The 16591-nt window shown below is 31.9% G+C and overlaps 1 protein-coding gene across 2 annotated transcripts in view; it reads left to right on the top strand.

Annotated features, from left to right (window-relative positions):
• Positions 1–16591, top strand: part of CNTN5 (contactin 5) — a 1268958-nt gene that overhangs the window by 973682 nt on the left and 278685 nt on the right. For both annotated transcript variants that reach the window (XM_019741696.2, XM_074335568.1), the window contains one exon: positions 12775–12956. In XM_019741696.2, coding sequence (XP_019597255.2) covers positions 12775–12956 — 182 coding nt within the window. The remainder of the gene's footprint in view (positions 1–12774; positions 12957–16591) is intronic.

Here is a 16591-nt window from a genome sequence, read left to right as displayed (position 1 = left end):
AACCCTGAATAATTTGTTGTAATAGACAGCACTATAAGGAATATTAACAGTGTAGAGATTACTCAAAAAACAAAAAATAGATCCACCATACAAACTAGCAACTCCACTTCTGGGTATTTGTTATCTGAAGAAAATGAAAACACTACCATGTTTCCCCGAAAATAAGACCTAGTCGGACAATCAGCTCTAATGCATCTTTTGGAGCAAAAATTAATATAAGACCCAGTCTTATTTTACTATAATATAAGACCAGGTATAATATAATATAATATAATATAATATAATATAATATAATATAATATAATACAATACAATATAATATATACCGGGTCTTATATTAATTTTTGCTCCAAAACACGCATTAGAGTTAATTGTCCTGCTAGGTCTTATTTTCGGGGAAACATGGTAATTTAAAAAGTTATATGCACCCCATGTTCATTGCCGTATTGTTTATAATAGCCAAGATATGGAAGCAACCCAGATTTTGTCAATAGATGAATGGATAAAGAAGATGTGGTATATGTACAAAATGAGTTATTACTCAGCAATAAAAAGAACAAAATACTGCCATTTGCAACAACATGGATGGACCTAGAAGGTATTATGCTAAATGAAATGAGTCAGACAGAGAGAGACAAATACTACATGATTTCACTTATATATGGAATTTTAAAAAATCAAAATAAATGAACAAACAAAACAAAAACAGACTCATAGAAATGAAGAATAAACTAATGGTTGCCAGAAGGGAGAGAGGTGGAGGGCTGAGTGAGAAAGGTGAAAGGAACAGAGTCAGTAATAATGTGATAGCTTTGCATGGTGACAGATAGTTACTAGGCGTACTTAGTGTGATAAGTACTTTGTAAGATATATAAATGTCAGATCACTATGTTGTACACCTGAAACTAATATAATATTGTACACCAACTGTAATTTTAAAAAATGCACATTCTGTTAAAAAGAATTCTTTAATCTGAAGAAAACGCTTTGGAAACTCCAAATTCCACAAAAGAATAAAGAGTAAGAAAAGTTTTATCTTTCTTTTTAAAAATGTGAATAAATATAAAATATTTGCTGTTTTTGATTTCTAAAATATCTAATTTTATTTTTTTATTTAAAGTAAAAATAATACCAATGTGTTGCAGGGTTTATAACATATATAGAAAAATCTGTATGATAAGATTGACACAAAGAAATATATGAGACAAGAACAGGGAGACATATAACCATAATGTTGTCAGATACATGTTGCAAATCTTAGAACAACCATACACATATAAATAAAGGACTATAGGTAATAAACCGTTAGAGAACTTTAATGAAATACTGGAAAAAAAAAAAAAGGAAAGAAAACAAGGCAAGGAAAAAGGCAGAAAAGGAACAAAGAAATGGTGGAATAGATAGAAAAATAGTATTATAACACTAGACCTTAACCCAACCACAGATATATCAAATGTTAATTCACTAAAACACACCAAAAGCAGATATTGTCAGACTAGATGAAAAAGTAAGACTCTATAATATACTGTCTGCAAGAATCCCACTTTAAATGTAAAAAATTACACACACATTCGTTAAAAGCAAGTGAATAAAAAAAGATACACCATGCAAACACTACTCCTAAGAAAGTTTAAGTAACTATGTTAGTATCAGGCAAAGTGTACTTCAGCATAAGGAATGTCACATAAGTTAAAGATGGGCACTTCATAATAATAAAAAGGTCAATTTCTCAAAAAGACATTACAAAATCCAAACTGCATAGGTACCCAATAATAGAGCTTTAAAATATATGAAGCAAAATATGATAGTACTTAAAGGAGAAATTGACAAATTCACATAGTTGGAGATTTTAACACTTTTCTCCAGTAATTTATCAATTATAAGAGCAAAAAGACAGAATATCAGTAAAGTACAGAAGGCTTGAACACAATTATTTACCAACTTGACCTAAATGAAACTTAAAGAACATTACACACACCAACTATGGAATACACAATTTTTTAAAAATCTTCACATGGAACATTCACCAAGATACACCATACAGTGGGCCATAAGCAAGGGTCACTTATTATAAAAGTATTGACATTTTAGTATGTTCTTTAATACAACAAAACTAAATTATACATAAATAACAAAAGAATACTTGAAAAATCACCAAATATTTAGAAATTCAAAGCACACAACTAAATAACAAAATTGTCGGAGAAACCACAAATGAAATTGGAAAATGTATTGAACTAAAAAATAATGAAAACACAACATGTTAGACATACATTTATATATTTAAAAAATGGAAAATTTGAAAATCAATGATCTAAACCTTCATCTTAAAGAATTAAAAAAGTCAATCAATTTAAAGCCAAAGGTCATAAAAGGAAAAAAAAAAATAGCAGAAATCAATGAAATTGAGTATGGACAGACAATGGGGAATAAAATGAAATCCAAAGCTGGTTTTTAGAAAACATCAATAAAATTGGTAAACATCAAAAAGAAGAGATAAAATCCATATTTTCAATAACAAGTGTGAGGAAGGAAATATCACTACACCTCTATCCTAAATCATTAAAATGACAGGAAGGGAATGTTTGTTTTTTGTTTGTTTGTTTGTTTGTTTTTCTTTTTTTTCCCAAATTTATTTATTTATTTTTTAATTAGTTTCAGGTGCACAAGACAAAGCAAAACTTAGACGTTTATCATTTATATCCCTCACACTGTGTGAACCCCCCTCCCCCCATCCACTATCCCTCTGTACATTCCCCAAATTAATTTTCAAACCCCCATGACCGTCTTGTGGTTACCGACTATTTTTCAAAACCTCTCACAGGAAGGGAATGTTTTTAACAACATTTAATTTTACAATTAAACCAAATAAACAAATGCTTTAAAAGGCATAGTTTTCATATCTGGCACAAGAAGAACTAGAAAATCTGAATTGTCTCTTATTATGCTAAGCGAAATATGTGTTGTAAGTCACACAGAAAAAGTGGAGAACCATATGATTTCACTGATATGTGGGATGTAAAACTGAAAGCAATAAAGGAACAAGACAAATAAATAAAGAAACAAAAACTCATAGACACAGAAAATAGTTCAGTTGTTACCAGAGCGTAAGGGGAGATGGGGAGTGGTAGATGAGGGTAAAGGGGATCAAATATATGGTGATGGAAGAACTGACCCTGGGTGGTGAACACACAGTGTGATATATAGATGATGTATTGTAGAATAGTACACTTGAAACCTATGTAACTTTACTAACCATTGTCACCCCAATAAACTTTAGTTAAAAAAAAAAAAGAAATCTGAATTGTCCCATATCTATTAATAGAATTGAATTTGTAATTAAAAACATTACCAATACAGAAACTTAGAACCCAGAGAGCTCACTAATGAATTCTGTCAAAAAAGAAATTATACAACATGACCAAGTGGGGTTTACCTCAAAAATGTAAAGTTGGTTTAACTTTTTAAAATTAATTAATGTAATTTGTCACGTAAAAAGAAAAAAGAGAAGACTCTTATATTCATCTTAGTAAATGAGGCATATGACAAAACTCAATATACATAATGAAGAAATTCAATATACATAATGAAATTCTCAACAGTGTAGGACTGGAGGGAAGTTTTCTCATCCAGAAAAAGGACATTTACAAAAAAACCATTATTCAATATACTATGGTAAAAGACTGAAATGTTTTCCTTTTTTATTCCTTTCATCACTTATGTCCAACATTTAATGGGTGCCTAGACAGTAAAATAAGGCATAAAAAGAAATAAAATGCCCTAGAGATGGGACAGGAAGAAGTAAAACTGTCTCTGCAGATGCCATAAATGTGTATGCAAACTATCTTAAGGAATCTACGAAAAAGTACCAAAATTAATATTTCGCAATGAACTAAACAAAATATGCACAAGACCTATACACTGAGAAATCACATAACATTGCTGAGAGAAATGAAAGAATATCTAAATAAATGAGCTAATACAATATTATAAAATTCAATAGTGTTCATATGTCAGTTCTCCTAAATTGGTAAATTAATTCAACATAATTTAGTCAGAATCCCAGGAAGCTTCTATTTTTATAGGTGTTAGCAAGCTACTTCTAAAATTTACACTAAAATTCAAAGAATACCCAAAACAATTTGGTAGAAAAAGAACAAATTTAAAAGACATACACATTTGATTTCATGATTTTATATAAAAGTAATAATCAAAAAAGGGAGGAACTGGAATAAGACAGGTTTACAGATTAATGAAACAGAAGAGAGTCCTGAATAAGACCCACACATATAAAGTCAATTACTTTGTTACAAAAATGCCAAGTAACTCAATGTGGAAAGTAACAGTTTGAATAAGTAGTGTTGTAAAATGTGAATATTAATGTTAAATAATATGGAACAGACTGACAATACAAGCATTTTCAAGGATGTAGAACAAATGGAAATTTCATACATGGCTGATGGAGGTATAAAATCATGTAATTAACAATGGAAAATAGTCTGCCAGTGTCTTGTACAGTTAAACATTTACCTCACCTATATGGGTTATTTTACGTCTACTTACCCAAGAGAAATAAAAATATATGTCCACAAAAAACTTGTACATGAATGTACAACAGCAATTCTATTCATAGTAACTTAAAACTGAAAATAAACCATGTGTCCAACACTCAACAGGTGATTGGATAAACTGTGGCTTAACCATGTATTAGAATACGACTCAACAATTAAAAGGAATGAACTATTGGTAACTCACAACATAGATGAATCTCATAATCTTTTGCTGAAAGAAAGAAGCCAGACTCAAAGAGGACAAACTGTCTGATTCAATTAACAGTCTAAAAAGACAAAAGGAATCTCAAAAAATGTTTATTTTAAAATATCACTATAGAAATCTTGTACATTATTCCTTGTGGACATACACAAGAGTTCCTCTAAGGAGTATAATTTGTGATTCCATTACATTACATTAATGATCTTCCAGATTATAGAGTATGTGATTATTCTCATTTGTAAGTTGATTCCAACAGTTTTCCAAACTAGCTGTATCCATATAAAACCCCACTATCAGTGTGTAAATCAGTCTTATTGACCGACATCCATGCCTGCAATTAATTAGTATTTTTATGTTTCTCAAAACACCACATTCTGACCATTTTTTAAAGCATGAAATGGAATGTCTTTGTGGCCTACATTTGCATTTACCCTGATTATTAATGGTACTGTATGTGTTTTCATATGTTTCTTGATCATTTGTGTTTCCTCTTTTGTTTTTTGCTCACTCTTATGAGTTGTTTTTCTTACAGATTTATAGGAGTTCTTTATCTAATTTATTCGTCTTTGCAGTTATTTGTGTGACACGAGATTTCTCCCAAGTTGTGGCTTGACCTTATCTTATATCGTTTAATGAAAAGAAATTGTTAATATTAGTGCAGTATGTATCAATGATAAATTATGGAAAGCAATATCTTACATCATGTTTGAAAAATGATCCTTTAATACAACACGGACATGAAAACATTTTCCTATATGTTTTTCTACAAGAGTTTCCATTGGCATCAGCATCTATTCAGCAGACCAGAGAATAGTAAAAATGGAGTATCATGTGGAAGGTTTAGTACCGGATGATGCTTGATACATCATTCTTTCCATATTCTACCTATCGAATCACATGCCCCTACCTAAAGGATACTGGAAAATGAGGTCTAATTATGCACCCAGGAAGAAAGGGAAAGGTGATTTTTGAACACTTAGCCAGTTTGTTCTTCTGATGAACATTTCAATGCTTCCCACATATTGGATGCATTCACCCCTTCCTCAAGGAAGACAGACCAAATCCCATCCAGTCTCTGCAAATACTCAAATCCCAGATTTTCATATCTCCATTAGGTTCAGATATGGACCCTCCTGATTCTATAACATATGAACTTAAAAGATAAGTTATGTGGCCTAACACAAAGGTGGAACAGGAATTAATTATCCACAGGAAAAAAATATTCCATTCAGAAAAGAAAAAAATAGGAAACCCAAACCAGTCACTGGTCCATCACAAACATGAAATTCTTCAGCGTGAGCATTCATTGTAAAACCTGGCTCCCTTGTGTGTGGGGAAGGGTCAGGGCCTTCTTCATTAGATAGGTTACACAGTAAAGGATGTGGATATAGACAGTGATGGAGAATTGAAGCCATTTTTGCAATTAATCTGCTATGCTACTAAGGTCCCATGTTTTGCAGTCCTTCTGTTATTAATTCTGCTGAAAATCCAACTAGTATTTTTGAGCTCATCTTTTTTTTTTCCTGATACTTTGATAATGAAGCTTGTGACAATCCACACACTATTTTAACATTCTATCTTGTAACTCTGTCTGTAGGCTCTATAAATATTTGGATTATCTTTCCAAGTTATCAAACATGAATTTTGCCACTGCATAACAGGGTCCTCATCTTCTCATTTTTCAATATCAGATCTTCGCCCTTTCTCACCCAACTGTTTCAAATATATTAGGTCTTGCTATGGCAGTTATCTATTTCTACATATCAATTTCTATGCTACTAAAATGATGCTAGCAGGAATAACAAATTAACCTTCAACTACCCGGATCTTAGCAAGACAAATATTTCTGTTTCATTCAAGCAGTATCGAAAAAGTGTTATTTTTGTCATTGATGAAGTAGTCATTTAACACTTTTCTCAAAATAGACATTTACAGACCCAGTCTCTGCTATCTCCCCCACACACACACACACCCGACTTCCAATGTTGCCCTGGGCATTGACATGAAGCTAGCCAATACAGACAGAGTGGAAGAGCCGCAGATGTTTTAGGGTCAATTTCACTACATCTCATGGCCAGAAATCAGCATCATGGTCATGCCTATTTGCATGTAAAATAAGAAAATGTGTGACCAGGAGAAAAAAGAAGTGCATTTTGAGAAGAGCTGAGCTTCCCAGTCTTTGCTATCCCCTCCATTTGTTTGAAAAAGTATCCTTTTTCTACTCTTTTAATGGTTCCCCTATGAATTTTAGCATGCATAATTAAAGTCTATTGTTCATCAATATCTTAACTATCCTCCCTCAAAATAAAAGAACTTTGGGACATATTAACTCTGTTCACTCCTTCTGTTTAATTATGTGTTCTTTTTGATCGGTATTTTAGTTCTGTCCCTTTTTATATGTCCATGTTGTTGTTGTTGTCATTGTTGCTGTTAGTGTAATAGTATAGTTTTGTTTGTTTGTTTGTTTTTCTACCATTCTTTTTGCATCTTAATCTTTCTTTCTGGAGTCATTTTCCTTTTTTCCTGAAATATATGTATCCTTCAGTTATAGTCTAATGGTGATTAACTTGTTCAGTTTTTGTAGATTTGATATCTTCATTTCCTTTTCACTTCTAAAAAACAACTTACTATGTACAAAATTCTAGCTTTACAGTTTTGTTTTGTATTTTTCCCTTTAAGCACATTGGATATAACTAACTGTTCCAACATCTTCTGTTTCCATTGTTGCTGTTGGAAAGCCAGTGAACACTGAAATTATTGTTCTTTTGTAGATGATCTAGTTTCCCTTTCTGACTACTCCTAATATATGGCATTGGTGTTCTGTGGTCATTGTCATTCTTAGTATATACAGATTCTCCTTGACTTCCAAAGGGGTTACGTCCCCATAACCCATTGTAAGTTGAAAATATCATAAGATGAAATTCTTATGATACCAAACATCATAACTTAGCTTACCCTACATGCTCAGAAAACAGTATCCTAAAAGCACTGGCCACACAGTACACTGTAAAACAAGAGTTATTTACCCCGGTGATCTTGTGCTTAACTGGGAGTAGAAACTCACTGCTTGCTGCCCAGCATAACGAGAGAGTATGATACTGCGTATTGCTAGCCTGGGAAAAGATCAAAATTTAGAGTATGGTTTCCACTGCATGTGTTTTGTTTTTGCATCACTTTAAAGTTAGAAAATCATTGTAAGTCAAACCATCATATGTCGGGGATCTCTGTATTGTGTTTCTTGTATTAGAGGATTCATGCTTTTCATCATTTTGGGAAATTTTTATGCCATTTTCTCTTATGATATTATGTTATCTCCTCTACCTCTAGTCTCAGTGTCTCACTTTTTTTCCTCTCTCTTACTTTCTCTGTCTGGATGGTGCTTCATTCTGAATAAGGAACTCTATCCACTTGCAAAAAATATTTTATTCAACTATGTCTAATTTGATGTTTAACCCATCCATTAAGTTTTATATTTATACTTTTATATTTTTAATTGTTAATTTCTATTCTATACTTTAATCTGCATACTTTTATAGCCATATCTTCTTAAGTCATTTTTTAATCCATGATCATTTTTATTCCCAAGTTTATTGCTATTAACATGATTAATATGAAATTATGTATTTTCTGTATTTCATAATTCCAAATGGCTGAATAAGAATAATTATTACCAATTGGAACAACAAAATTAAAAAGTTAAATTTCACCATTGAAAGACAAAAATTTGAAGATTGAGTCAAAAGTTAAATCTATTTACCATTTAGGGGAATCAGTTCAAAAAAAAAAAAAAAGGAAAGAAAGAATGAATCAGAGGATAAATAGGATAAAATATTATTTAAAGTATTCACTGGAATACTTTACTGGAAAGCCAGTGAACACTGAAATTATTGTTCTTTTGTAGATGATCTATGTTTTATTTCAAAAACAAATCATTAAATTTGTTTTTTGAAAACATAGAAATTTCAATTCTATGTTTTATTTCAAAAAACAAATCACTAAATTAGAAAGAGGATCATTTTATTTTTATAAAGGTTAATATTCTAAAACTGTATTGGCTTTTTGTTTTAATTAAAGTTTATTGGGGTGACAATTGTTAGTAAAGTCACACAATATATAGATGATGTATTACAGAAGTGTATTGACTTTTATGAATATTTATTTGCAGGGAAAAAGTTAACCAAAATACAAAATAAAATTGTTTGAAATGCAAGAAAATACTAGTAGTAATGGTAATAGTGGAAAATTTAACACACCTCTCTCAGTCTAACAGATAAACTAGAATAAAAACGAAAAAGGACATAGAGCAGTAGTTTTCTACTATACTCTGTGAAGTGGAGGAATAAACAGATAAACTCCAAGTCCCTCATTCTTACTTCAAGCAGACTAGCTTTGCTTATAACTGTTTTTTTTTCAAGTGTACAAATATTCCATATGAGATGTGATTTGATAAAAGTTAAATGGCTTTAAAATTATGAAAAATATTAAAATAATATTTTAATTACCTAATTAACAAAAACTATGTAAAAGCTAACTTTTAATCTTTTGTCATATATAAAATATACCCTTTTCCAATAGGTATGTGACTTTCACAACAATTGGTCCTATATTTAACTGCAAAGATTGATTCAACAAGCTCCAAAAAGCAGAAACTATACAAGAGTATATCTCTACATACCAAAATATATGGCATGTACCAACATCTGATAGAAGAGGAAAGTACAGTTTTATATGCTTTTATTATTAACCATAAATAATTACTATATTGATCATTTAGTTCAAAAAGTTAGAGTACAATATAAGTAGGCTGATCAAGAAAGTAGGTGAGTGAATAAAAAAGAGACTCATTAATAAAAAAAAAATAATAATAATACTCAAAATGCTCAAAGACAAATAAAAAAGACAATCCTCTGACAAAACTAATGATTTAAAAATCATTATAGCTAACAATCATTGAGTACTCACTATTCACTATGTATTTTGCTAAGTAATTTACAAGAACTTAGTTCACTTAATCCTCAAAACAATATTATGCAAATCATCCACTCATTTATTACATAAACATTTATTAAGTACTAACTATATGCCCAGCACTCTATGAGACACTGTGGACATACTGCTGAACAAGGGAAATGATGCCACTGCCCTAAAGATATTTGCATTTTTAAGGAACTGATAAATATCTCCATTAAACAAAATTCATAGAGTTTAGAAAACTTTCCTAAGGACACATCTTTGTGTCAGAATTGTGTTTGAATCTAAATTTTACTCCCTGAAGGCCTATGCTCCTAACCAAGATGTCATACCATAAAAAGGGAAAATAGATTTAAACAGTTACTATTTATATAACTTTAAATAATTACTATTTATATAACTTACTGCTGAAACATAGAAATTATGGATGAAATAGTTGATTTTCTAGGGAAACATGAATTGCCAAAGTTGACACCAGCGATATTTTAAATATAAAACAATTAAAGAAAAACTGGAAGAAATTTAAAACATTGTTAAAAAAAACAAAAAACAAAACTATATTGATGTTGGCAGACCCAGGTGACTTTTTGTTACAGTCTGATCAGTATTCTAAGGAACATAGAATTTACTACTTAAGCTATCACAATAGAGGATGGAAATATTCTGGCATGTTTACCAAGCTATCATCCATCACTGTAATACCTAACCTGTCAAAGCTAGCTTGTAAACAAACCAACCATCAAATCCCTAACAATATGCACACACACAAACCAACAAACCTAATAAGCTACAGACACTTTCATCTTTGAATAGATATCCAAAAATCCTAAATTTTAAAAAAATCACCAATCAATTTCATACATATTAGAAGAATGATATGCCATGCCAACCTATGGCTTATTCCAAAATTCTAGTTTCTGTCTTCCTGGATGTTAGCTATAGGTATGTCCCGACACAAACAAGCAAAAACTATCAACTGTAATCTAGCGGTTTCAATTCTATGTTTTATTTCAAAGAATGAATCAGAAATGTGGTAAAAAAAATGCTGAAGTTATTTATTATAGCATTGTTTATAATAGAGAATATTGCAATTATTTCTATAAAGAAAATTAGTGGAAAAATATCCCACCCTTAGCAATTATAATCTATGGTAGCATGTTACAAGAGATGTGAGTAGTATATACAAAGCACTTTGTTACTTAAAAAGAAAGAAAGAAAATCCCAGCAGATTACATAAATAATGAAAGACTTTGCTGAAGAGGAGACATTTAGGACAGGTCTCAGAGGATTAGCAGGATTTTAACAGATATGATTAGAAATACACAGAGATGTCTTTCTGGGTCATCAGATATGGAAGGAAGTAGTGAGAAATCAAACTGAAAAAGTAGACTCAGTCCAGACCATAAAGTGCATTAAATATAGATAGCAATAAATAAATCAGTGGAACAGAACTGAAAAGCCTGAAACAGATTCAACTATGTGAGAACCAATTATACAACAAAGACAACATTGCAAATATTGTGGGGAAAGGACTTTTAGTTTTAATCATGCTGAAACAGTTGCATTTCTCATCTCACACCAAAAATATGAATATAGCCCTGATGGATTAAAGAGCCAACTGTTTAAAAATAATAAAAATACTACTTAGAAATACTGCAGATAATATGGACATAAACTTGGGCTTATGGACAATTTTATAAACAAACAAATATTCAGAAATCATGAGGGAAACTGCAGATATGTTTGTTTCTCCCAAAAATGTTTATAAAATTATATTGCAGATGCTGTCCTAAACTAACAATACACTGAGGAAGAATTTTTCTGAGGAACAAAGTCTTAATGGTTCTAACACAGAAAGAACTCTAAGAAATTAATTTAAACAATGCAAACAGGCAAATAGGAAAATGAAAATAAATTAAAAAAACAACATAAACGAACATTTCAGAAAAGCAGATGCAAATGGACAATAAATTATGAAATGATGTTCAACCATCTTAGAGTTCAGAGGAATATTAATTAAAGTGGCAAATGCCATTTTTTTACTTTTGTATACTGACAAAAATTAAGCAGATTAATCACATAAAATGGTAGCAAAGATATGGGGAAATAGTCTCATATTTTACTGATAGATGTGGAAACTGCCACTATAGTATTGAAAAACAATCTGGCGGTACTTATTAAAATGAAAAATGTACATGCCCTTTGATCCATCAATTCCACTTTTGTTAATGTCTGCTGCAGAAAATAAAAGCAAAGAATATGATATATATGTGCAATGTTGTTTATAACAGTACCGTTTCAAAGTGGAAAAATAAACACACAAATAAAACTGGAACTATGCTGAATGTCTAACTATGGGGGATGGTTTATTAAATTCCGATACATCTATATAATGGAATAATATATAGCTACTAACTAGAGTGTCATGAGTTGATCTTGGATTTGATCTTTTAATAATAATAATAAACATCAAGTATATGACTTACAGTTTTTAAATAAAACAAAAATAACTCATATATATATAATATATATATATAATATATATCACTATATATATAATAGTGATAAGGTGAGAGATTACACGCAATCTGTATTTGTTGTTGCAGCAAAAAGACATTTATAAGGGTGGAGGCAAAAAGAGTTCTTAATTCACTTAGTTCATGACACTTTTGCTTGATTCCTTGCAATAAGCACTTGTTACCTTTGTTATTTCACCAAATTACTTTTAGTATTTAAACAATCTTACAAAGTTTTTCAAAACAAACTCTAATGTATTAAAATGTATAAAATTTTGTCTTTGAATTGCTTTCCTGAAATATGAAGGAAAAGAAAACTATCTTCCTTATAATCTAACTACTTGTCAGACAATCCACATGGAAAGTGAAGTATATCAACCAGCACATGGTCCTTAATTATGATTACACTTTATTGCACTCAGCTTATTAAGTCTTACATTACCAGATAACAGAATCCGTTATCTGGTAATAATAGTGAAAAGTATACTAACAATGTTTTTGCTTCTTATTATAGCCCAGTTCCAACAATCACATGGATGAAGGTTAGTGGTTATATTCCTGGTAAGGCACGTCTACGGAAATCTCAGGCAGTGTTGGAAATCCCCAACGTGCAGCTGGATGATGCTGGCATATATGAATGCAGAGCTGAAAACTCACGTGGAAAAAATTCCTTTCGTGGACAATTACAAGTATACAGTAAGTGCTCTTAGCAAAGCATGATGCTATAGTCCCAAGAGTCAAACGGAAAATGCAAATTACTTTGAACTTAACATTGTATTTTAGGCACATAAAAACAAAATTATAATTATTATCATACTTCTTGGTATGGTAAAGCATCGTGCAAAATTACACAGAGAAATGTTTTAAATTAAAAGTGAATGGGAAATTATCATGTTCTTTGTACATCATAGAGAGTTGATGTTTGTAAAAATGAGGTGTTTTCTTGGCACCAAAGCCAACCTCTGGATAAGTTAAAAATCTTGTAACCTTTATTAACTTATTCTTGCCCTTGGCCTAAATCAGGAGTCACAATCTATTGCCCATGAACAAATTCCTGCTCAAATGTCTTTTTTTCTTTCTTTCTTGTAAATCAAATCTTATTGTAACACAGCTACATTCATTTGTTTACATATTGTCTATGTCAGTTTTTGCACTGCCATGGCAGAATTAAGTAGTTGTGACAGAGACCAGATAACGGCAAACCTAAACATATTTGCTATCTGGTCCTTTACAGAAAAACTTTGCTGACCCCTGGCTTAAATTCATACATTTGTATGATAAATAGCCTCTATAGCCTGTAAGTGTTTTTATTGTCCACAAAGGCCAAAAAGCCAACCAGGTTGCTTGTAAGAATTGGGAAAACCAACTTCAAAAATATCTACAATCTCTTCTTTACGTCTAAGGATCACACAGTGTATCTACTTTTCATACTTGCTGTTATAATATGCTTTATACATAATGGATAAGTGATATTATTCCTATGAGGAGGACACTAAAAAAGAGAGGAATAAAATAATCCAGAGCATTGATATACGCGTAAACCAATACAGATGCTTTCAATAGGAAATTATCCAAATTGCGTATTCAGCTGAATCTGCCAAGCCTCAGCGACTGTTACTGTATCTCCAGACCAGTTATCCTAAAAAGCTTAATGTTCTACACAGGGACTCTTAAAGAGCATTTTGAAACGTTAATACCTGAATTCAATCTGTTTTTCTTTCCTTATCTCTAGCAACACATTTAGGAATTCAATACTCCAACAAAATTGAACATTTTATTCATTCATTCACTGACTCAATTAATGTTTATTAACTGCCTATTACTGCTCTATATGCTAGTAATAGAACTTTGAAGAAACTTCTGATCCATTGGATTAGATGAAAAGCAAACCCTACATTAGACTAGAACATGCTATCTGCTGTGATAGAGGCACGTGCAGAGGATTATGGGAGCACAGTCTACTGCATTCTCCTGGGATGATTTAGGGAAAGCTTTCCAGAGGATTTGTACCTTAAAGGCTAAACGAGTGAAAGTGTCCTGGAAAAAAGAGACATAAAGTATTTTAGAAGTTTGTAAGATTGAAGCACCAGCACTAAGTTTGGTTATTTTTAGGCAATGGATGTTGTATTTGGATGAAATCCTCAAGGCAAACTGTTCACAATTACTTACATCATTAAGTTAACTCTCCAGCCATAGGAAAAAACAAGTGTTACTTCTGCGTCCCAGTGAACAATGATTAACATTTAAATGCATTGTGTCAGCTTATCTTCACAGCAGCAGTGTGAGATATTACCAGTTCCTCTATACAGGTAAAAATCTGACACTGAAAGACAAGAGTTAAACCAGTATTTGGCTACTCAAAACCACACACACACACACACACACACACACACACGCACCCATAAGGAGCGCCTGTTATTCTCAAGGCTATTTGGGAAAAGTCCCAACTCTTTCTGAGTTGTGAAGAATGGCCCACACCTAAATAAGAATTAGATTTACAGTCTGGAACAGAAGCGCCCTATGGCACTATTCTACTTGTCCTCCCCACCCGGCTCCTTGAGTCATAGGCAATAGCAATTATTACCAGAAAAAGGAGAAGAATGCTTGCACTCAATATTACTGATTTACCTTCTGGTGAGAGGGTATGCTACTAGGATACTCCTGTGGGTTCTCCTTGTTATGCACAAGCAGATGTACACTGCAGGCCAGCCAGATAAGGGTAAACCTGTCCAAAGCATGCATCATGCTGTTGACTAGAAAAAGAAACGGGTCCAGCCACTACTTTGGCACATATTTCTGGGAAGGTATCTTAGAAGAAGGTGGCCCTTCACTGTAGTCCATATTTGGGGTCGTTTCCTGCCCTGCTCCTGATTTGCCCTGGATAGCCCTAGTTTACATCTATTACATAGAGACAGTTACGCACGAACAGTGCCCTATCTCACTTCCAGAAGTATCTTGATTATTACTTATTCACCCAACTCTTGTACTTTACTTATTTTTTATTTATTAAATTTATTGGGGTGATATTGGTTAGTAAAATTATATAGGTTTCAAGTGTACAATTCTGTAATACATCATCTATATATCACATTGTGTGTTCACCACCCAGAGTCAGTTCTCCTTCCATCACCATATATTTGACCCCCTTGACCCTCTTCTTTTAAAATTGTTCTGTTTGACATGGAGGCTTTTGTCCTCACCCATCAAGTTCTGTAAAATGTGGAAAAAATCTTAGGTAACATTTGCACCTGACTGGCAGTAGCTACAGAGAGCATGATGCATAAATGTTCCATTGTATCCATGGTTCGTAATTATAACCTTCTCCTCTCAGAATGCGTTTCTGTTGGAAACTCTTGTCACCTGAGCTTCATGTGCTGGAAGAAGTAGAGGCTGACACTTTTTATCTCAATGGTCAATATTCACAGAGTACTGAAAACACAGAGTTGTTCCGTAGCTCACTTTCTTTTAGAAAGTATAACTATGGGAATGTGTTACATGTTCAGTTGTGAGACGCAAAAGATAAACCAAGGTTCTAAGGCAACCTTTCTAGTCTCATTTTTTTGGCCAATCATTACAAATGAGTACTAATATAGGTGGTAGGCATAAATTTATGCCACATGTTTTATTTTTATAACTCAGAATTTGTATAATTAAACATACAACAAATGATACAACATAAGTAAACATGTTCATAGTAGGTAAGTAAAAATTAAGGTAAACTTACATGTTGAATATAATAAATAGATTTTTAAATAATACTCATAAAGAGAACAAATAAACTAGCAAAACAATTAAAACAAAATTGTGGTAATGATTTGAACCTTAAAATAAATTGCAAACTTATTCTATTGAATATGCCTTTTGTCTATACTATAGAGTAGTTTTATGGGTGAAATCATTTCTTTGATTATTTCTGTCCCTTCTAGTTTCTGATGATTAATCAAAAAGATCTTGTTTTTACTAGTCATACAAAATTTTCAGTCTTTGTATTTCCAATATAAGTTGAATTATGCTTGGTAAAGTTCTCAATTGAAATGAAAAGAAAGAAGGAAAGAATGAGAAAATAAAAGAAAAGAGGGAAGGAGGAAAGGTGACAGGCAGGCAGGAAGGAAGCTCACAGAGTTTTAAGCAGCTTTATATGTGTATCAGGAGCTCTCATAATGGGACGTATTTTGTATACTGAAAAATCTTATTATATAAAGATGTGTGATCTTTGAGTTGAAATACATGTCATATACCCCACTAACTAGTAATTTGTCACCCTGTAGAGCAAGGGCACTGAATAGCTACTATTTAGAAATATATAATATCAGTATTAATTTTACCTATAA

Source organism: Rhinolophus sinicus, linkage group LG06 (genome assembly GCF_036562045.2).
Source record: "Rhinolophus sinicus isolate RSC01 linkage group LG06, ASM3656204v1, whole genome shotgun sequence".
NCBI classification, from domain to species: Eukaryota; Metazoa; Chordata; class Mammalia; order Chiroptera; family Rhinolophidae; genus Rhinolophus; species Rhinolophus sinicus.
Note: the sequence above shows the minus strand (reverse complement) of the source record. Positions and strands in the feature narration are given on the sequence as shown.